Raw genomic sequence first — 23,467 nt, forward strand, 5'->3', positions numbered from 1 at the left:
TATGCCTTTTTCAACAAGCAAAAACCTATTTCTACCTTTTCACAATCCACTATAAATATAGCTACGGTGCCTATCAAGATCTCTCCAGTTACAGTAGACCATGGGAACCTGTCCAGAAGGGAAATACCTCAAAGTATTTTTCTCTCTATCACATGGACTTTTATATTGTTCATTAAGAAGTATTATATTGTCCATTAGTAAGTACTCAGGTAACACTTGAAAGTGAATTAGATCACATATATTTAAATGTTGATTGCAGAGACCATACCAACTAGAGACTTATTTCAAAACACAACCACGTATTTTAAAAGTATCACTTGATAATTGATCAATTATACAAATATAAAATAGTTCAGTGTTCCAAATTCATTTTAAGCCCTATATCTAGAGGCTTATCACAAAAGAAAATACTTAATAATCCATGAATATATATATATATATATATAATAATCGATTTGCCATATGCTATATACAATCTAATCTGACAATGCCAAATTTTTATATTTTTGTTTTAAAAATGTAATATTCAGATGTGCTACCTTTCATTAGTAGTCATTAGTAGCAGTATACTTCACATGATCACTAAAGAATTCTCCATACATCTTTCATAGGGATACTGTTTTTTCCAATTTTACTCAGTACATAAAAGGATTTTATTATGATACGGTAATACATAGCATGATGTCTTATTCTTATTCACTTCCACTCTGATTTTTCCCATACCCCCTGCCTCTTGCTGGACCACAGACTCCACTCAAACAGCTCTCTTCATTTGATTTTGTCACATATCTTTTATTACTCACTCTTTTTCAACACTTCCCAATTTCTTTGAAATTATTTCTCCCCCTCTACTGCCCCCCCTCTCTGTATACACACAAATATATACAAGCATATATATGTTCTTCATGTGAGTGAAAACAGAAGCACATGCATGCAAACATGAGGAGTTCATGTGGTACTGGACTTTTTTTTTTTTTTTTTTTTTTTTTTTTTTTAAAAGTATGGGAGTATAATTTTATTCTACTCTGTATCAATGCCATGGACTGATACCCACAGAACTGGATTACCAAGAGTTACAGCATTACATGTTTTAAGATTAATAATGACATACACCATCAATTCCTGAGTAAACAGTGCAGTGTAAAATTTAATCTATATTGCTCAGAAGACATCTTGCAGCATAGAAAGTGATCAAAATGATTACTTACTTTATCATGTCATAAAATACAAGTGTGTATTGCAGAACAGTGATATAAAACAGAGGATGATATAATTTGGAGATGCGAACTAGAGAAATTGGCATTTAAAGATAAAAGATTTGATACTGAATTTGTTCTCTCAGCACCTTCTCCAGAATGGAATGGACTTTTTTATTTAACTTGGTAATTTACTGCTTCTCATTCTTGATATAGGTATATGTGTGCTGTTTCTATAATTTTGGTTTAATTCTGATGAGTTACATGTCAATCAATTTATCCATTTCTTCTGGATTATTCTATTTATGAGTACAAGTTTGTAAAGCATTACCTAATGATTTTATGAATTCAGTAGTTTGTTATCCCCTTTTCATTTCTACTTTTATCAATCTGGGTCTTCTCTATATTTTTATTGGTTAGTTTGGTTAAGTATTTGTCCATTTTGTTTACCTCATCAATAAATCAATTCTCCTTCATAACATTCTTAGAACTGTTAAACTCCATTTCATTAAACCTTGCTTCATTAATGTACAGTTTTATATGACTTTGACATTAGTAGGATTTTGTTCCCATTAAATAGAATAAAACATGTCATAAATCTTTACAACATCTAAAACTCCTATTGCTTATATTTTAACAGTGGAACCTTTACTGAAAAACTTAAGTAAGATTGTACAGCCTGAAGTTTCTTGGAATTGGGCCTACATGTATCTGATTCACAGCCTTGCCCAAATTCTTGAATATGATCAGCATATAACAAGTCATACCCACACAATGCCTACACAAATGATGCAATACCGACAAACAAGTATGTTCACATCCTAAGAAGCAAAACAAAAGCTACCTTCATAATATCTTTAGTTGATGAACTACATAATCTCACTATTTTGTATCTTACAACTATGGATTTAAAAAGGGGCTTCAAAAATGTCTTTTTTTAAACCAAACTTTTTACATAGTGTTCCCTGAATTTAAGAGCCACACCAACAACTTGTTAGCCTGTTGTTTTATTTACTATGAAGATGTTATTGAGAAAAATTCATTTTGTTATACATTATTTTTTATGAAAAGCAATAAAAAATTATATGGTTTGTTTAATATGTTTCTACCTTAAAGATACTGTCAATGCTAATGCATTTGAATAGGTCTGCTTCTTTATGATGGCTATCAATCTCATTTCTGAATTGCTTAAACAAGGGTTCCAGGCCCTATGTTATATATTTGTAAACAATAGTTGTATTCCAGGCTTTATCTAATCTTTCCTGCTCTGATTTTTTTGTTCTCATCCACATTGCCACTTGCTTTTAGGGTTCTGTTTGTTTTTCTCCTCCCTTTGATTTTGGGATGTTTGAGAATGGGTTTCATTATGTACCCAAGATAGACTCAAACCACTCTGTACCCCCCACAAGCTGGCCTCAACCTCAGAAGCATCCTTTTTATTCAGCCACCTAAGTGCTAGGGTTATAGGCAAATAATACCATATCCAACTTATGCTACTTACTTTCAATTTTGATTTTTTTGTTTACCTATGGAATTCTTAAATCTTTTATGATAGAAAGCAAGAAATAAATGCACAGATGAATATATATATTATATATTAAGTAACAAAACTTTTAATAACTTCATATGCTTCTGTGTTATTTTGTCAAATATTTAAGCATTTATACTTTGAGATATAAAAACTTCTCTGTTCTAAATTAATATATATCTCAGAAAGATTAAAAATAAAATTATCTAGAATATATATACCTAATTTACAAGTTAGTTTTATAATACCTCCTCTACCAACAACCTATTAATAGGACCTTCTGGTTTTTCTTTCCACCCTACTCTTCAAGTTTTCTCCCTGTCTGACTTGGTTTTCTGCTACTATGACAAACACCATGACAAAAAAACAACTTGAGTGTTAAGGGGTTTATTTGGCTTACATATTGCAGTCCATCATGGAGAGAAGCCAGGGCAGAAGCTCAAGGCAGGAACTGAAGCAGAGATCATGTTGGAAGGCTGCTCACTGGCAAGCTTCCTCTGCTTTGCTCAGCCACCTTCTTTACACAGACCAAACTCATGTATGTACCCAGGGAAGGTACCACCCAGTGTGCTGGGCCTTCTTACACCAACCATCAATTAAGATAATACTTTACAAACATGCCCATGGGCCAAATTGATGAATGAGGTGCTTCAACTGAGATTCCCTCTTTTCCAGGTGTGTCAAGTTGATAACCAAGATCATCCATCTTATGTCATTCATTGACAAACCATAAGCCATTTCAGCTTGTCTTTTATGTCCTAAAACTATTTCTATTTATTTCATATATTCTATACCATATATTATTAAACTACTGTGTACACACTGAATACTCAGTAAATATATTTCCTTACAAATGTCTTAATCACTGCTCAATTGCCTCAATTTTTCACTTTACATCTAAATCTCAGCTACTATGATATCTTGTTTTTCCCATATTTTCCCCAACAAATAATGATTGCAGTCATTTTCATAAAGGCTATCACTTACTATATGCATTAGAAATTTTTCGTGCCTTAGATTTTTGGGTATACAATCTACAGGATCCAGATTCACATACTTTCTTTCTAAGAAACGTATTACCAAATACTTAATAAACAAATACAATATATGAATTAATATTTCTAAAAAATTCTTCAAAGCAAGAATCTCACATCATTTCTAAATCATCTAGGCTAGTTCTACTTTGCTTTAAGAAATGGTAGGATAGCTCCTGATTTCAAACATAAATTACAGCATAAATTCTAAATTCTCATACAGAGCTAAAAACTGAGGTAACATCACCAGGAGATAGCCAGTTATCTTAGTGAACATGAAAAAGGACATCTAAATTATCTTCATAAAAATCAAGTATGTGATTTATACAACCAACAATGAACATGGTGTGGTTTTTACCTAGAGAAATATAAGCTCAGGGGATTAGGATACCTTGACCGCTATTGAAGATCATAACAAAATCTAAATCAAAACAGAAATAAAACATAAAACTAAACAGTCATTTTCACATACTTTGAGAGCTATAGAATGATTTTATGCATGTTTATACATTTCTATTAAATATCAAAAAGAAAAGCAAATGTAGGAAAAAGTATTTATTACCTTTCCAAAAGACCCCTGACCAAGAACCTTGAGCAGGTCAAACTGTGCAGGATCTGCTTTCTCATATCCTTCTTTCACATGATGTATAATAGGGATTTCTTTAACATCTTCATCCTTCAAAAAAAATTCCAAATAATACTAATGTGTGGTTCCAACATTGTGTGATTGATTCCATTTCAAAAAAAAAAGTCACACTATAAGTTATACAATACCAAACTCCATCAATCTAGCACTTTGTTTTATGGACTAATTCCTATCTCCTGATATAACACAGAGATATAATCTCATTTCCTTTGTTGCCAGGTCTTGTTGGTGGTGTTGTTCATTTGAGGTACTCATGCTATGTTTACCTAGACTGGAACTTGCTGTGTAGAACACATGGGCCTCAAACTTTTGACAATTCTCTTGCCTCTGCCTTCTGTATACTGAGATTACATTCATGTGCCACCAAGCCCAGCTCTTAATATATAATTTCATATAAATGAAAGCATGTGAAATAAATTCATGCAACAGCTTTATAAGTAGATAATAACACAATAATATTAAAAACTAAGATTTATTTTTAATTATATTTTATTTGATGTTTAGATGACTACTGTATTTACATAATTCCTTCATCCTTCCTCCAACTCCTCTTATGTTCCCTCTATCTGCCTCCTCTCAAATTCATACTCTCTGTTCATTATTACACATATAAACATATATAAGTAAGCCTGATGAGTCTATCTAGTATTGTTCATATTATACATATGTTGTTAGGATTGGTGACTTAGAACTGAATAATCAATTAGGGAACTCATCAAAGAGAGCTAGACTTATTCTCCTCTCTCAGTAGTCATTGTTTGTAGCACTTCTATGGATGGGTCCTTGTGAGATTTCTACCTTCCATAATGGCATGTCAACTAGTGTTTTCATTATTTAGGTCTTGTTTAGGCAACCTTACTGTTGTGATTTCATGGGTGCAGCTTCCCTGTCCTATATAGAGAACACTATCTTCTATCAGCCAGTATGGTTCCCTGACTCTTATGATCTTTCCAATCATTTTTCCATGATGTTCTTTGAGACTTAGGTGTATAGTCTTAGGTGTGTTGTAGATGTATCAACTGGGGTTGAACACACCACAGTCAGCTGAGGAACTTAGATGCTTAAGCCCCTCACAGAAGTGCAACTTATGAGACAGAAACAGAAAAAATAAAGATTAAACCTTGCAAATTCTGAGAAAGCAACCATAAAATCTCAAAAGTCCTTTTAAATAGTAATTTACTATATTCTTAAGTATATTAGTATCCAGATCAATGCTAAGCAAACTCACAAAAATAATTATAGAACTCAAAATGTTCCCATGCCATGAACTTTTATTAATAATTTAAATATAAATTATATATAAGTATCCTACCATCTATGTTAGAAAGAAAGGAACCCTCCCGGGGAATATTTCTACACCATCACAGATGAAAACTCTCAGGTGTTACGACTATACTCAAGTGAGTTGTAATTCTAGTCGGTATGGAAAGCACAGTAACTAATAATTTTTCTTAATCTTTATGGATTTCCTATTACAAAATAGAAAAGCTGAAGGTATAATCTCTGATTCAAACACATTACTATCTAAAAAAAATTGATACACTCAAAGCTTGAGTTCTATAATATCTCAAGTCAAATGTTCTTTATTGTATTGCCCCTTAAATTCTCTGATTAATCAATAGTGGCTGTGGCTAAAGAGGACAAGAGAATGGTCCCAATGAGCTAGTCTTCTTGACAGCTAAAATAACATCAATGACACAGAGAGTCAGATATACACTCTCAAGTGTGGTTGAACTGAGTATTACTGTACTAGGGACATTTAAGCAGATGATTAAGAAAAATAACATCATATGGCTATGACGTAATCCCAAATGACTGATAATCTTACACGCACACAAAAAACCTGTGCAAGCAAACACACACACACACAAGGTAGGGGGGATGTGAAGCCATAGACCATCTACAAACTCAGGAGAAAGACCTCAGAAAAATCAATTTTGCCAACACCTTGATGACAGACTTAATAAGAGTGCAGAATTGTGAGAAAATTAATTTTTGCTGTGTAGGACACTCAGTCTGTGGTCCTTTGTTAGGGCAGTCCTAGAAAATATAGACAGTGCCTATCTGTGAAAATGAAGTTGGTACTGTAAAATAAAAATTTAATAACTTCCACACAGAGTTCACTGCATTTTCCACATTAAATGACAAATCTGAGGCACATGTGACTACAGTGTTAGGTACTTTTATAGAACTCAAAAGTATATTTAATATTAAGAAAAAATTAAGAAGGCTGAACCACAACTTCTATATTTTGATCATTTTTTGTTTTAAATGAAGGAAGCCAAGAATGCTTAACACTAGACAATCAAATACTGCGTCATTCATTTGACAACTGATTTGCTTATGGGGAAATGTTACACTGAAAAGGAGACATTAACAAATAATCGCATTCTATTATACCTCAAATACAGAAGAGTCACAAGATTATAAGACTGGCCTCCAGAACAAAAAGGGGGCACTATTTAAAGACTAAATACTTTAAGGTTTATATAACAATGCAAAATCTGTTCAAGCATTTGTTTTATTTTAAGGCAGAAAAGATATTTTAGTTAAAAAAGAAATAAAATTTAAAAAGAAGCCATTTTGTTGCGGACTTGTTAAAGCAAGTATGGAGACAGAACAACATGCAAAGAATGTTGCAGTGTCACTAAAAGTCAAGCCAGTATTAATGTAATGTTCTTTGAACAAAGGCTAACAATAATGTAAATAATGAAGTGCTACTAGCTAAATTCATCAAAACAATGAACACATTGGAAAATAGTTGCAGAATACTTACACTACAAGATTATATGTTAATGACTCGAGACCAAAGGATGACAGTAAACTAATCCTTATTTAGGCTGATCTATTCTAACTACATCAGTCTTGGTTCCCTCATCTATAAAATAGAAATAAACCTATCTATTTCAGATCTCAGTCACATAGGGTCTGAACTACAGAGTAAGATTCCATTTCATCAAAAAAAAAAAAACCCACAGGGTAGGGATGGAGCTCTGTGTGCATACCTAGTACATGCACAAACAAAACATATGAAATTTTTAAAACTTTAGATATGAAGTATGGTGATACATGCCTATGATCTCAGAAGCTGGAGGTTAAAGCATCAGGAATTCAAGGTATCCTTAGTTACATTAAGTTTAAGGACAGCTAGGACCACATGAAACCATTTCAAAATTTTACATTTATTACAGATTTACTAAAATACATTTCTGTAACTGATAAAACTTTTCTCTTTTCCAATCATTTTTTCTTTATATGCTATAAATGGTGTTTACTAAATTAACATGACACTTACCAGGCTAGATTCTGGTTCTTCCTCTTCCATTGGCTCATCAACCATTTTAAGATCATTTACCTGAAAAACATTTTTCAAAATGTGAAGTTCACTGATATTGAAACAAGAATAACTAAGAAAAATATAACACTGGGCATTTCCCTTCACAATCTAAGAAATTCCTGAAAAACAAAAGGTCAAGGGTACACAGAAATTATTTAGAAAAGGAAATTTATGAATTGAGTTCACATATTGTCCTTAAAGCCTCAATTTTTCAGAGTTTTACATTTCACTACATGCTTCTTAATGCTGTGCCATGACCAATGAATGACCTTACACATACAAATAAATCTCCCAGAATCTACCTTAGATATAGTCAAAGAATGCTAGAATAGAACAATTCCATATAAATGAATAATGGGAAATCTCATATGCTTCAATTTTAAATTCATAAGATACCATACAGAAATAAAACCTAAATTACAGGAGCTTTAAGCAGCTATAGAAACATTTTCACATGCAAAGCTTTGGGGATAATTACATGTATTGAGGCACTAATTTTAAAAAAGTAAATATGGAGGGTTTTGATCAAGGGTTTACAAACTATGATCCATAGGCCAAATCAGGTTAGCTGCCTTTTTCTGAATAAATGCTACTGAAATACAGTCACAGTCTTTTGTTTCCACACTACCTATGACGGCTTTCACATTAGAGCAAAGTTAAATAGTGTGACAGAAATACTGTAACTACAGAGATATTGTAACTACAAGGTGTTAAATATTTATTTTTGGCCTTTTACAGAAAACGTATATAAAGATCATTCACTGATCTAAGGAGTTTACAAATTAAAAAACAGTAAGGTGGTCTATATGAAAAGGAATTTAAACAATGCCAATTTGTAAGAGATCACAGAAAAGCAAAATTAGATGGACAGAAAAGGATGGATTGAATAAAATTACTAGTGACACCAACACCTAAAACACAGTAAGTTCACTAAGTCTACCACTTCCCTGATAATCAACTAAAATTTCTATTTAGAATACAAAAGAAACTACCCTGGGACTCTGGGAAGTAAACACTAACAAGAGGGAAAGATACCAAAATTTGATAAACAATTCAGAGTTTATTTTCTAGCTGTATCTCCTAACTTTGCCCAGTGGGGAGACTGAATCATGGAATCCTCTCTACTATAGGCCTAAACAAAACTTCCCAAAAAGGTAGTTATCATAAGGAAACTTTTTAAACTTATCCAGTTTTCCTTTTTCAATATCCAACCACACTAAGGCATGGACCAATCAAAAGAAAAACATCTCTCTAGAGGAAGCAAGAAAACAGCCCCCTGTGCTAAGAAAGGTATAGGTATAATCCCCTTTTATTGGCTGCCTTTGTCACTAAGAGAACAGCTACAATACTACAAAGCTATGTGAACTAGGGCTTTGAAAGAAAATCCTATTTCTGGCCAGAGAAACAGTATTAAAGCTCCTGGAAAACGGATAATTTATAAGAAATTACAATAGAGGTATTTCTTGATTCTAGGCTTGACCTAATTCAAGTACTGGCTTCAACATCAATCTGCACGTGTAGAAACTACAACACCAAAACACAAGAACATCTTTGAAAAATGATTAACTAATACTCAAACTCAGACTAACCATGAGTGAGAAACTAAATTCCAGTAAACAGTGGAAGAACATTTATCTATGACACATGTGAGCAAAGGTATGTGCATGCGACAGAGCAGCTTTAGTAGTAAATGCCATCAATTGGACACAATCTATCTGTCTTTCAACCAGTCCTGGACAAGCAATAAAAGATCACATATCAACCAAAAGGAAGAACTACTAACACTTCTGACAGATCAGATGATTCGTTCCACACATTTTGCCAACTCAAGAAGCCAATTCCTAAGTGGTCATTATTGAATGGACAGCTCTAAGAATGCAATGCTGAAAAAAAGCAAATTGAAAGGGAACAAAGAAAAACTAACCAATATAGATTAATCAGGGAGCCATTCCATATCTGCTCTTCACCCAGGGTTTCTAATCTCTGAATACCACAGCACTATCTTATACCTTACCTCAACAGATTGGGGAATATGCTATTTAAAAACATAAGCTATAAGTTTGTCATTAAAAATCAACTTTCAATAAACAATCAGGAAGATAGCATCCTGATAGCTAAAATTTTACAATAAAGTGATTCTCATATTTGTCTATACATAAAAGTTATGTAAAAAAAGGACCGAGACTTTGACTTCCCTCTGTTACCTAGCTACTGCTTGCATACTAGTCATACCATCTTATGACTAATTAATCATGAAGCTCTTAGTCTGGAGAAACTAGAAATAAAATGAATTGGAAAGAATCAAAAAACATCATGACATCCTGGGAATCATCCCCGTCACAAACAGAACACCTAATTTTTCCTACTTTATCAATATTCAAAGAACAGGTTTTCAATATAAGAATATCAATCTATGGAATACCAAAGAATTCACTGATTCTTACTAAAATCCAAATCATTTTTCACTCATGTGAAAACAAAAATATATCCAAAATGATCTAAGAAAATAAAATTTTATTTAAGAATATAACCTCTAATTTGAGAAGATAAATGACATATTTTGCCCCCTTTAAGTGTGAAATGAAAGTCCTGTCTGCTACCTATAATTGAAGCACTTGAGAAACTGAGAGGAGGATTGTGAGATCAAGGCCACTCTGGTTTATGCAACAAGATCCTCTCTCAAAACAACGAAAGAATTAAAGGGCCCAAAACCTAAATGAACAGATCTCATAAGTGTAATAAAGAGAACTTTTCAATTATTTTAATTTTCTCAGAAAAGAATTTAAGCACTTTCAAATAGCCTGGAAACAAAAAAAATAAAGATATACAAATCAGAAAGAAGCTAATGACAATGTAAGAAATAATAGGTGATGTAAATTAATAATTTCATTAATAAAACATATATAAGCCATCAGTCTTCACAACAAATATTATAGTATTATTACATACTAGTAGTTTCCAGGATCACCCAAAATACACTTAGCAAGCAAAATGACTGTATGTATAGTATACAATGTTAAAAGAAACACTTAAGAATTTGATATTCTAAAGAAATTTTGTTCTCAAATAAACTTCATGACTATATGTTAGATACTGACAGATTCTGGAAAAGGTCAATTATTATTGTGATTATTATTATTATTATTATTATTATTATTATTATTATTATCTTCCCCCTCTTCTTCCCCCTCTACCTCCTTCTTCACTTAAAACTAGAACAAATTACATTGAAATTTAAAGGTACTTTTGCAATACCTAGAATAATGATCTATGTCTGTATATTGAGTTAAATTCTTGATAATATCAACTGAGAAACTTCCAAGTGATTCAATGCAGCAAACAAACTCTGAGATAATCCTCTGTGATCCTCACCTCTTCAGGTTCATGTTCTTGTACAACCTCCGTTGTCTTACAAAGTCTGAGATAATCCCCCATGTCCTCCACCTCTTCCTGTTCATGTTCTTGTATAACCTCAGCCATCTTCGGGGCAAACATATCCTGTGGCTGAATTCCAAAGAAAAAGAACAATGACAAAGGTGATGGGATTCCATTTATATGATTACATTATGCCAAAAAAAAAAGTCTAGAAGTTCTCCTTATTGTCTTCATTGAACTGAGTGGTCATGTTGAAAACCCACATAACAAAGGACTGTAGCCATCTCCTTGCAGTACTAAGCAACTTGAGTGAAGCCTCCAGCTAATAATACTTAGAAAATAACCATGCCAAAAATCTTTGAGAGTTTAAAAGTAGCCCTTCCCCAGTGAAGCCTCCAGATAAGTATGCAGAAGAGCTGAAACCTTGATTACAGGTTTGTATGACTAAGCAGAAGACTTAGTTGAGTCATGTCCATATTCTTAGCCCATATAAACTGTGTGATAATAAATAATATTTGTTTAATCTGTAAATTGACAATAAAGTGTTATGTAGCAACTGATATTTATTACAATCAATATTATTGCTCAAAAGTGTCTAGAATTAAAGGTTCTCTAAAAGGCTTTCTAGAGAAATTTTTTACAGGTTTAATACTCTAGAAATGTTTTTATTAAACTCATATCTTTGTTCTCATATTACAGACAAGAAATTGTAAATTATATCTTACTAAGTAACCTAGGAAAAAGAGCTAAAACTTCAAAACATTTGCATGATAGTTAAGACTAAGAAGGTATGCTGTCCTTTCATGCTGTTTTCTGAAAATAAGTTACTATCTTAATAAGCATGTTATAGAACACATTAATTTCATATTCCTTTCATAGTCACAGATGCTTGAGAAGTTGAAGCAGGAGAACTGCTATGGCTTTCAGGCCAGCCTGTGCTACACAGCAAATTCTAAGCTAGGAAGGTCTACAAAGTGAGATTATCACCATATAGCTACTTGTGATATATTAAGTTATTCAATGAAAGATCATAAAAATCACAAAAATACAAGCTCAATTTACAGCACACCTCGGAACATATCCTAGAATTTGTTTTTTAGAAACACAATTTCATCATAGCTGCAGATACAAGTAAACTGTATAGTGCAGATAACTATGTAAAACAGCATAGATGTCATATAAATCAAGCTGTTACCTAAAAATTAAACTAGAATTAGCATATTATACATAATTGTACTTCTGGTGGTGAAACCAAAAGAACTGAAAGCAGAGTCTCAAAGACATCACTTTGTACTGAATGATCAGAGCAGCAGTATTCAAAACGGGAAGATGAAGCAACCTAAGCACATGTCAGTAGTTACAGAAATAACAATGTAGTATATGTAAACAATGGAATGTTATTCAGCCTTAAAAAAGAAACAATCCTGACAGATACTACAAAATAGATGAACCCTAAAGAGATGATTTTAAGTAAAATAGGAGACTAACAAAAAGACAAACACTTTATAATTCTACTTATATGAAGTGCCAAACGAGCCAAAGTCACATAGCCAGAAGCTAAAATAGCAGCAGAGGCAAGTAGCTCTCTATTAGTTCAAAGCTAATTTGGTTTACATAGAAAGATCAAGGACAGACAGGGATACATAGTGAGATCCTGTCTCAAAATCAAACTACCAAAAATAATGAATTCAGTTGCATGGAGAGGTTTTAAAACGCTGATCCTACAGAAGTAGAAAACTAGTAGTTACCAGAGGCTAGGATGTATAGGGGATGAATGGTTAACTAATAGCTACAGTAGATATTTATCTATTTCCAATTTTTTTATTACATTGAATTAACAAGGCTCATGCTACAACAGCTAACATGTGTAAATTAAGTCTCAGGACAACTTGTAAGTTCTCTCCTTCTTCTACATGGGTGTCAGGGACAGAACTCAGGTCATTAGCCTGGAAGCAAGCACCTTTACCTGCCACACCATCTTGTTGACCCACACTTGTCTTTAATCTTTTAGACTTAATGCCACAGTCGAGACTATTATAGGAAGCTAGATAGTACCTAAAATACTCAAATAACTTGTCTATATTCTTTGCAGATTTCTAATGCTACTCTATTCCTACATGGTTTCTACCCTAAATTCCTGGTCCTTTGACAGGCACAGCCCAGCCAGCCATGGCCATTGCTTTGGGATGAGCTTTAAGAGGAGCTATTTTGTTTCAAATCAATCTGAAAAACTTATTTGAAAATCTAAAGAGAGACATTTAAGGACACGAATACATACAATTGCCAAGCTATTTCCTTAGTCAGGTCTTTAAAAGCAGTTATGAAGCTTTGCTGTGAAACGAATTCGCTAATAACATATACTCATGGCACAAAAAAATCAAAAATATATAGTCTTTAGAATCTTTACTACTTTAATTACCTATTCTCTGCATGTCAGTTCAACTGAACCAAGTTGTGAAGTCACACTTTCTCCTTTTCCTTCTACATAGACTAAATTCAGTCTCATAGTAACTCCCATATTTTTCTATCAAAAAATACTAAATAAGTAGGTATGGTGGCCTATACTAGTAAGCTTAGCACACTTGAGATAAGTTTACTGTGAATTCAATGCCAACCTGGGCTACACAGTAAGTCCCAAAGGCCCTGGACTAGGATGAAACCTTGTCTTGATAAAAAGAAAGAAAATAACAAGGAAAGAAAGAGTATCTTGTTAAATATCTCATTTCCTAAGTTCTAGAGTGAAGAGACCACATCTTCTTACCCTATTACTCCACAACATACAACATTACCTGGAAAGAGGCCCTGGATAAATATTTGTAGAAAGGAATGACTATATTTGTAATCTGAATGATTTAAATTCAGTGCCATAATACCTGCTATATTTTCTGACTTAAAACATCTAAAAGTTTCTCTAGCAACTACATAATTTCCAGCAAGTCATTTTGCTATCATTTCTGAAATATTTATTTTAAATTATAAATATATTGGGGGACAGATATACAAGTCTGACTTCAGGTGTCTAGAGTCTAGAAGATGATATCTAATCATATCTCCTGGAGCTAGGGTTACAGGCAGTTAGGAGTCACCTGACATAGGTGCTGGAAATCAAACCTGTCTTCTACAAGAGTAGAGCAGTTTCTTAGCCAGAGTCACCTATATGGACTCTAATTTTCTATTTTAAAAGCCAACAGAATCCATCTCATTTAAAATATTTTTTAAACATAGTTTAGGTTAGCCATAAGACTTTTTAAAATATCACTTATTTCTTTTTTTAAATTGATTTTATTGAACTATACATTTTCCCCTCCCTTTCAAGCCTCCTCCATGGTCCCCATGCTCCTCCCAATTTACTCAGGAGATCTTGTCTTTTTCTATTTCCCATGTAGATTAGATCTATGTATGTCTCTTTTAGGGTCCTCATTTTGTCTAGGCTCTCTGGGATTGTGAATTGTAGGCTGGTTTTCTTCGCTTTATGTTTAAAAACCACTTATGAGTGAGTACATAAGATAATTATTTTTCTGGGTCTGGGTTACCTCACTCAATATGATGTTTTCTAGAACCATCCATTTGCCTGCAAATTTGAAGGTGTCATTATTTTTTTCTGCTGTTTAGTACCACAAGGACATGTGCTAAACTATGATTATAGCTGCATTATTTGTCACAGCCAGAACCTGGAAACAACCTAGATGCCTCTCGACCGAAGAATGGATAAGGAAAATGTGGTACATTTACACAACATATTTCTTACAAATCATTCTTTAAATGGCAATTATTTCAAAATGTGATAATTTTTAAAATATGTTTTTAAGTCTAATTTTTGTTACCAAAATTATTACAAATGTCAGGGAACACATAATGAAGCCCTTCATCTAAACTATGTGTGGCCCATGTGTCAAATTTGCCCATTTTCACATGGCCAACAAGATGAGACTTGTGTAATTTTACACTCACACATTTCCCTAAGGTATAGAATATGTGCCATATGTCATATATTGTCTAGAGTTACCTGACATCTCTAGTCAATATAATTTGTAAATTATAAGCATAAATTTAAGGATGTAGAAGAACAGTAAGGTATCCTCTCAGTGAAACAAAAGACTAAAATATCAACTCTTTCTGATCATAAGTTGCACAGTACACAGAGGATACCATTTCCCCAGAATATAGCATAATTTCATAAAAACCAAGCTGCGTTTTCTTTGTGTGGTGGGGGAATGATGATGGTGACACAGGCCCTTGTTATATAGTATGAATGGCCTGTTATTCCATATAGATTTCTGTGGTCTCAAACTCACAGGAATCCTCTTGCCTCTGCCTCCCAGATACTGTTATTACATGAGTGCCACCACAATCTACATCCAATTATTTTCTTTTACTTTTTTAGATAGCATCTCACTACGTAACTCGAGGCAGCCTAGAATTTTCTATGTACTCCATGTTGGTCTTGAATTCATAATCCTCTTCCTTCTGCTTCCCAAGAGCTGGGATCATAGGCATGAACTTAGCTCAACATTTATTTTCAACTTACTTTTCTCTAATGTTTCTTAAATGTTTGCATTTTTTTTCTAAAAACTATCCACCAAGAGACAAATATTGTGGTGCACACCTGTAATCCTGGCACCTGGAAGACTAAGACAAAAGCAACACAAATTCCAGATCTTAAAAAAGGCCACCAAAATGGATTCTTAAGATTCAAAGCATCTTGAATGCTAATCAGACAACCATAACTTTAGCTGCAGAAAACTGCAAATGCATCTCCCTGAAAGTAAGAAAAACAGTGCATTAGATATTTGAAGCTGTTAATCCCATTAAGATGCTAATGTGTTAATAATATTTAGTTCAATTTTTGAAACCAGTATTAATTCACTTTCAATATTTTTAGTGTGGCATCACATATTTCAAAAGGATTTAACACCAAAAAATGTCAATCACACTGCTAATAAATAATGTAGAACTTAAAAATATAAAAGCTAAAAAGATTATATTTAAGTTTCTATCATATGTCATCAGGTTGTGATATTTATCTAATTTGGGTACCTTGCCAAAACACTAGAGCAATTCAAACCACTACCTTCAGAGACAGAGATACTGTAATTTATAAAAAAGAAATGGCTACTGTGGTCTTAACAATCATCTTGAGCCATAGGGCCTAACAGCCGAAATAAACTCTCAGGCCTATCTAACCAAGGTCCTATCTAAATCTACCAAGGACTACTTACATATATCTCTCAAGGCCTTAGGGTCAATACTGAGGGCTTCCAAATATATAAATAAACAAAAAAATAAATAAATACGGCAAAGAAATCTGACAAAGTGTCACAAAACATTCTTTCAGCTCTTTAGGAGGATCACTTTGAGACAAGGATAATGAGATCACTCTGGCAACACAGTTAAACCTGTCCTTTAAAGTCACTGTTTATACTGTTAGCCAGGTTTTGAAAAACTTCATTTTTAAAACTTCATTATAAAGTTATGAGAATCGGTATAAATTTTAAAATCTACTACTATTCCTACAACAGCTATTTATGTGTTCTGCCATAATATAGTACATAGTTCTCCAATTAGATATGGTATGTATAAAATCAAACATGACTAAATTAAGAGCTAGCATTAGTTCCAGAATAGCTTGAAAACTTAGAAAACAAACCCTGGAACTCTTATTGTTTTAATATACAATACAGGAAGTCTAATGTACCTACGAGAGCTGTGATAGTCAATCTCCATTGTTAACCTGACTAGACTTCGAATCACACAGGAAATCAGTGAGCCATACTTCTAGGTCTATCTGTGAGGGTGTTTCCAGAAAGGCTTAACTAACTGAAAAGTGGGGAGCATCTCAGAATAGGGCCCAGGTGAATAAAAATAGGAAAAGGAGAATAATAGATTTATGACATTGACTATCCTCTGCTTCTTGGCCCATGTGACTTAACCTTGTGTGTCTCTCCTATACCCATCACCATAATGGATCAACCCTTTGAAACCTTAAACAAAATAGGTCTTTCTACCCTTTGCATTATTTCTGTCACTTTTGTCACAAGGACAAATTACAAGTAACTAAGATAAGGAATTCAATTAACTATTTTAAAGCAATTCATTAGTAATAATAACTTTTCTTTCATATGCAGCAGTAATAATTTTAGAATATCAAAAAACAAATCAAGATAGACATGTTTCTAAACCCTCTCAAGAATAATGAAAATAATGTAAGGTAATAAGGCACAAACTAAATTGAGAGATACACACTAAAGCTGCATTTTCTGCTTTTAAAGTTCTACTTCCTTGACAGCTTATTTAAGTAGGAATAAATCAACTACCAGTACTTTTTAAAGCAAAAGAGCAAAATGTATCACTTAGTCTATGAGTAATGTCATAGAACTAAAACATTAACACCTCAGAAAAATATTTTAAAGCTTACTGCAGGCCAAAATTTGTTGGTATTTTTAACATAATATACTGTTTATTTAGACATTTCCTTGTGATTATAAATGAATGAACACAGATACACACACAAGTCACTGATCTCAGTTAAAAACGCAGGAGTCTGGAACAGTACCCAATGAAGCCTATCAAGCAACTACCATTATGTTATGCATCATAAATAGATATCACTCGTTTGATAAATAAAAGAATATCAAATAACATTTAGAACTAATTAAACAAATTCAAAAATCATGCTTTCAAAAATACTACTGATAGTAGTAAGTACTAGGTGCTACTGAATTATAAATACTAAGCATATCCATATAATATACATACAAAAGTATTTGGAAATCATCTGGGTTTTGTAATTCATTTAATTATAGAATAAAAAAAAGTATATGCTTTCTATATGAGCAGGAATTTGTTTGCTGTATTGAGCTGACAGCAGAGCCAAGAACTTGAACACGTCTGAGTAAGATCAATGTATACAAAAGCAAATGCATATGCCATATTGCCAGTCTCATAAGAGCTATGACATATACTTCTGGAAAGTTTACTTGCAAAAAACTCATGTACTATATGTAGCATAAATGATTTTTTTGTAGAAAATGCTACTCACTATAAAAACTTCTTAGAGATATAATGTCCATATAATTACATTATAATGCCTTGAAAATATGAAATGAGAGTGTGTGGAGTTCCATCTGGACGGGTGAGTGTGTGCTATCCTGGGGCGACCTGCCCTGGAAGAGAGCACAGCCCCCCTCCCCCAGCTCCTGGTGCAGGGGAGTCTTTGTTACACACGTCCCTGCCTCTCCCAATCCTTCCCTAGTGTATTCAAGGTCCTTGGCTAAGGACCAGTGTCCTGCTCCTGCACCAAGGCCATCCACCCAGAGGGGTGAGAGGCTGCCCTCCAGGCAGGTATGAGGATTCCCACAAGGGAATGCAGGCACTTTCAGACTGTGCTGCAAGGTTCTCTGTGTGATACTCTACCCGCCCTGCCACCAAGTTTGCACTTTTGTCTGTGGTGTCCTGGGGCTACCAGCATCCTTGATTCAGTGCAGAGGAGTTCCATCCATTCAGGAATAGTTCCTGCTCCTGCACTGAGGAGATCCACCCAGATTCGGTCACAGCAAAGATTGGACCAAGACACCAATTCTCTCCTGGCTCCATTTGAAAAAAGAGATGGGCAGGCGCCAATGCAAGAACTCCTCCAACAACCTGAAAGGCAACATGACATTACCAGAATCCAAGCATGCCAAAACAACAAAAATTGAACACCCTACTCCAGAAGAAATAGAAGAAATCGACCTTAAACAGTACTTTATGAAAATAATAGAGGACCTTAAACAGGAGGTTAAAAACTGCCATAAAGAAATGGAGATGACAAACAAAAAAAGGTAGACGAAATAAATAAGTCTCTCAAAAATACCCAAGAAAAACAAGAAAAAGCAATCAAACAGGTAAAAAAAACATTTCAAGACCAGAAAAATGAAATGGAGGTAATGAAGAAAACACAATCCAAGGGAAGACTGGAAATGGAAATTCTGAGTAAACGAACAGAAACTACAGAGACAAGTATTACGAACAGACTACAAGAGATGGAAGAAAGAATATCAGACTCTGAAGATACTATAGAGGAAATAAATTCACAGATTAAAGAAGAAAACAAATCCAACAAATTCTTAACACAAAACATCCAGGAAATCTGGGACACCATGAAAAGACCAAACATAAGAATAATTGGGGTAGAAGAAGGAGAAGAATTACAACTCAAAGGCCCAGAAAATATATTTAACAAAATTATAGAAGAAAATTTCCCCAACCTAAAGAAGGATATTCCTATGAAGGTACAAGAAGCCTACAGAACACCAAATAGACTGGATCAAAAGAAAGCATCCCCATGCCATATAATAATCAAAACACAAAACATAAAGAATAAAGAACAGATATTAAGAGCTGCAAAGGAAAAAGGTCAAGTAACATATAAAGGGAAACCTATCATAATTAAACCTGACTTCTCAATGGAAACCATGAAAGCCAGAAGGTCTTGGATAGATGTGCTACAGACACTAAGGGAACATGGATGCAAGCCTAGCCTACTATACCCAGCAAAGCTTGCATTCACCATCAATGGAGAAAACAAGATATTCCAGGACAAAAACAGATTTAAACAATACGTAGCCACAAATCCAGCCTTGCAGAAAGTGATAAAAGGAAAATCAAACCAAGGAGTCCAATAATGCCCACAATAACTCAGACATCTAGCGACCCTTTACCAGCACTACGAGAAGAAGGGAAACATACAAACTCTATTACAAAAAAAAATGAACCGAGTTAACAATCACTGGTCATTAATATCACTTAATATCAATGGACTCAATTCACCTATACACAGGCTAAGAGATTAGATACGAAAACAGGATCCAACATTCTGCTGTTTACAAGAAACACATCTCAACCACAAAGACAGACATCTACTCAGAGTAAAGGGTTGGGAAAGGTTTATCAAGCAAATGGACCTGAGAAATAAGCCGGTGTGGACATCTAATTTCTAACAAGGTTGACTTCAAACTAAAATCAATCAGAAGAGATGGAAAGGGACACTTTATACTCATAACAGGAAAAATCCATCAGAATTCTCAATTCTGAATATCAATGCCCCTAATATAAAAGCACCCACTTATGTAAAAGAAACACTTCTAGAACTCAAGGCAGCCATCAAACCACACACACTAATAGTAGGAGACTTCAACACTCCTCTCTCACTAATGGACAGGTCAATCAGACAGAAACCTAACAGAGAATTAAAAGACTTAATGGAGGTAATGAACCAAATGGACTTAACAGACATCTAAAGAACATTCCACCCAAATAGGAAAGAATATACCTTCTTCTCTGCAGCTCTTGGAACCTTCTCGAAAATTGACCACATACTCAGTAACAAAGCAAACTTCCACAGTTACAAAAACATATTAGTAACCACCTGCATCTTATCGGATCACCATGGATTAAAATTAGAATTCAGCAACAATGCTACCCCCAGAAAGCCCACAAACTTATGGAAACTGAACAGTCAACTACTGAACCACACCTGGGTCAAGGAAGAAATAAAGAAAGAAATTAAAGTCTTCCTTTAATTTAATGAAAATAAAGACACAACATACTCAAACCTATGGGACACAATGAAAAGCAGTGCTAAGAGGAAAGTTCATAGCACTAAGTGCCCACTTAAAGAAAACGGCGAAAGCACAGATTGGAGACTTAACAGCAAACCTGAAAGCTCTAGAGAAAAAAGAAGCAGACTCACCTAGGAGGAGTAGAAGACTGGAAATAATCAATCTGAGGGCAGAAATCAACAAAATAGAAACACAGAAAACAATCCAAAGAATCAATAAAAAAAAAACCTGGTTCTTGAAGAAAATCAGCAAGATTGACATACCCCTATCCAAACTAATCAAATGGCAGACAGAGAACAAGCAAATTAATAAGAAAAGAAATGAAAAGGGAGACATAACCACAGACACAGAGGAAATTCAGAGAATCATTAGATCTTACTACAAAAGCCTGTATGCCACAAAATTGGAAAATGTAAATAGACATTTTTTAAGATAAATACCATATGCCAAAGTTAAACCAGGACCAGGTGAACAATCTAAATAGTTCTGTTAGTCGCCAAGAATTAGAAACTGTTATCAAAAACCTCCCTACCAACAAAAAGCCCAGGACCAGATGGTTTCAATGCAGAATTCTACCAGAACTTCCAAGAAGACCTAATACCTATACTCCTTAAGGTATTTCATAATATAGAAACAGAAGAGTCATTGCCAAATTCCTTTTATGAAGCTACAGTTACCTTGATACCTAAACCACACAAAGACTCAACCAAGAAAGAGAACTGCAGGCTTAATCTCACTCATGAACATTGACGCAAAAATTCTCAATAAAATACTGGCAAACCGAATCCAAGAACACATTAGAAAAATTATCCACTACGATCAAGTAGGCTTCATCCCAGAGATGCAGGGCTGGTTCAACATATGAAAATCTATCAATGTAATCCATCATATAAATAAACTGAAGGAAAAAAAACCATAGGGTCATCTCATTAGATGCTGAAAAAGCATTTGACAAAATTCAGCACCCCTTTATGATAAAGGTCTTGGAGAGATTAGGGATACAAGGGTCATTCCTAAATATAATAAAGGCTATTTACAGCAAGCTGACAGCTAACATCAAATTAAACGGAGGGAAACTCAAGGCCATCCCATTAAATTCAGGAACACGACAAGGCTGTCCAATCTCTCCTTATCTCTTCAATATAGTGCTTGAAGTTCTAGCAATAGCAATAAGACAACATAAGGGAATCAAGGTGATTAGAATTGGAAAGGAAGAATTTAAACTTTCGTTATTTGCAGATGGTATGATAGTGTACATAAGCGAGCCCAAAAACTCCACCAAAGAACTCCTACAGCTGATAAACTCCTTCAGTAACGTGGCAGGATACAAGATCAACTCCAAAAAATCAGTTGCCCTCCTATACACAAAGGATAAGGAAGCAGAGAGGGAAATCAGAGAAGTATCACCTTTCACGATAGCCACAAATAGCATAAAATATCTTGGGGTAACTCTAACCAAGGAGGTGAAGGATCTATTTGACAAGAACTTTAAGTCTTTGAAGAAAGAAATTGAAGAGGATACCAGAAAATGGAAGGATCTCCCTTGCTCTTGGATTGGGAGGATCAACATAGTAAAAATGGCAAGTCTACCAAAAGCAAATAGATTCAATGCAATCCCCATCAAGGTCCCAACAAAATTCTTCACAGATCTTGAGAGGACAATAATCAACTTTATATGGAAAAACAAGAAACCCAGGATAGCCAAAACAATCTTATACAATAAAGGAACTTCTGGAGGCATTGCCATCTTTGACTTCAAACTCTATTACAGAGCTACAGTATTGAAAACAGCTTGGTATTGGCATAAAAACAGAGAAGTTGACCAATGGAATCGAATAGAAGACCCGGATATTAACTCACAAACCTATGAACACCTGATCTTTGATAAAGGAGCCAAAAGTACACAATGGAAGAAATAGGGCATCTTCAACAAATGGTGCTGGCATTAACTGGATGTCAACCTGTAGAAGAATGAAAGTAGATCCGTGTCTATCACCATGCACAAAACTCAAGTCCAAATGGATTAAAGACCTCAATATTAATTGGAACATACTGAACCTGATAGAGGGGAAAGTGTGAAGTACTCTACAATATATGGGCACAGGAGACCGCTTCCTATGTATAACCCCAGCAGCACAGACATTAAGGGCAACATTGAATAAATGGGACCTCCTGAAGCTGAGCAGCTTCTGTAAAGCAAAGGGGTGCGTTCACCCATTGAGACGGTTGGACAGAACTAACGGGAGATCACCAAGTCCAGTTGGAATGGGACTGATGGAACAGGCGACCAAACCGGACTCTCTGAATGTGGCTGAAGGTGAAAGAGGACTGAGAAACCAAGGACAAGGGTGATGGGCTTGGACTCTACAGCATGGACGGGCTCACTGTGAGCCTTGTCAGTTTGGTTGCTTACCTTCCTGTACTTAGGGGGAGTGGGAGGACCTTGGACTTAACATAGTGAAGGGAACCCTGATGACTCTTTGGCCTGGAGAGGGAGGGAGTGGGGGGTATGGGTGGAAGGGAGGGGAGGGAAAGGGGAGGAGGAGGGGAGGAGATGGAATTTTTTTTTTTTTTTTTTGGTTTTTCGAGACAGGGTTTCTCTGTGGCTTTGGAGCCTGTCCTGGAACTAGCTCTTGTAGACCAGGCTGGTCTCGAACTCACAGAGATCCGCCTGCCTCTGCCTCCCGAGTGCTGGGATTAAAGGCGTCCGCCACCACCGCCAGGTGGAGATGGAAATTTTTAAGAAAAAAAA

General features: G+C 34.6%; 1 protein-coding gene across 2 annotated transcripts in view; it reads right to left on the reverse strand.

Annotated features, from left to right (window-relative positions):
* Positions 1-23,467, reverse strand: part of Rps6ka6 (ribosomal protein S6 kinase A6) — a 130,267-nt gene that overhangs the window by 67,721 nt on the left and 39,079 nt on the right. Inside the window, exons 3-6 of one of the 2 annotated variants that reach the window (XM_038316374.1) lie at positions 11,186-11,245; positions 7,700-7,759; positions 6,233-6,247; positions 4,321-4,434 (exon numbers count right to left, since the gene is read on the reverse strand). In XM_038316374.1, coding sequence (XP_038172302.1) covers positions 4,321-4,434; positions 6,233-6,247; positions 7,700-7,759; positions 11,186-11,245 — 249 coding nt within the window. The remainder of the gene's footprint in view (positions 1-4,320; positions 4,435-6,232; positions 6,248-7,699; positions 7,760-11,185; positions 11,246-23,467) is intronic. The other variant, XM_038316373.1, reaches the window with a different exon arrangement.

The sequence above is a fragment of the Arvicola amphibius genome, chromosome X, assembly GCF_903992535.2.
Source record: "Arvicola amphibius chromosome X, mArvAmp1.2, whole genome shotgun sequence".
Classification (NCBI taxonomy): Eukaryota; Metazoa; Chordata; class Mammalia; order Rodentia; family Cricetidae; genus Arvicola; species Arvicola amphibius.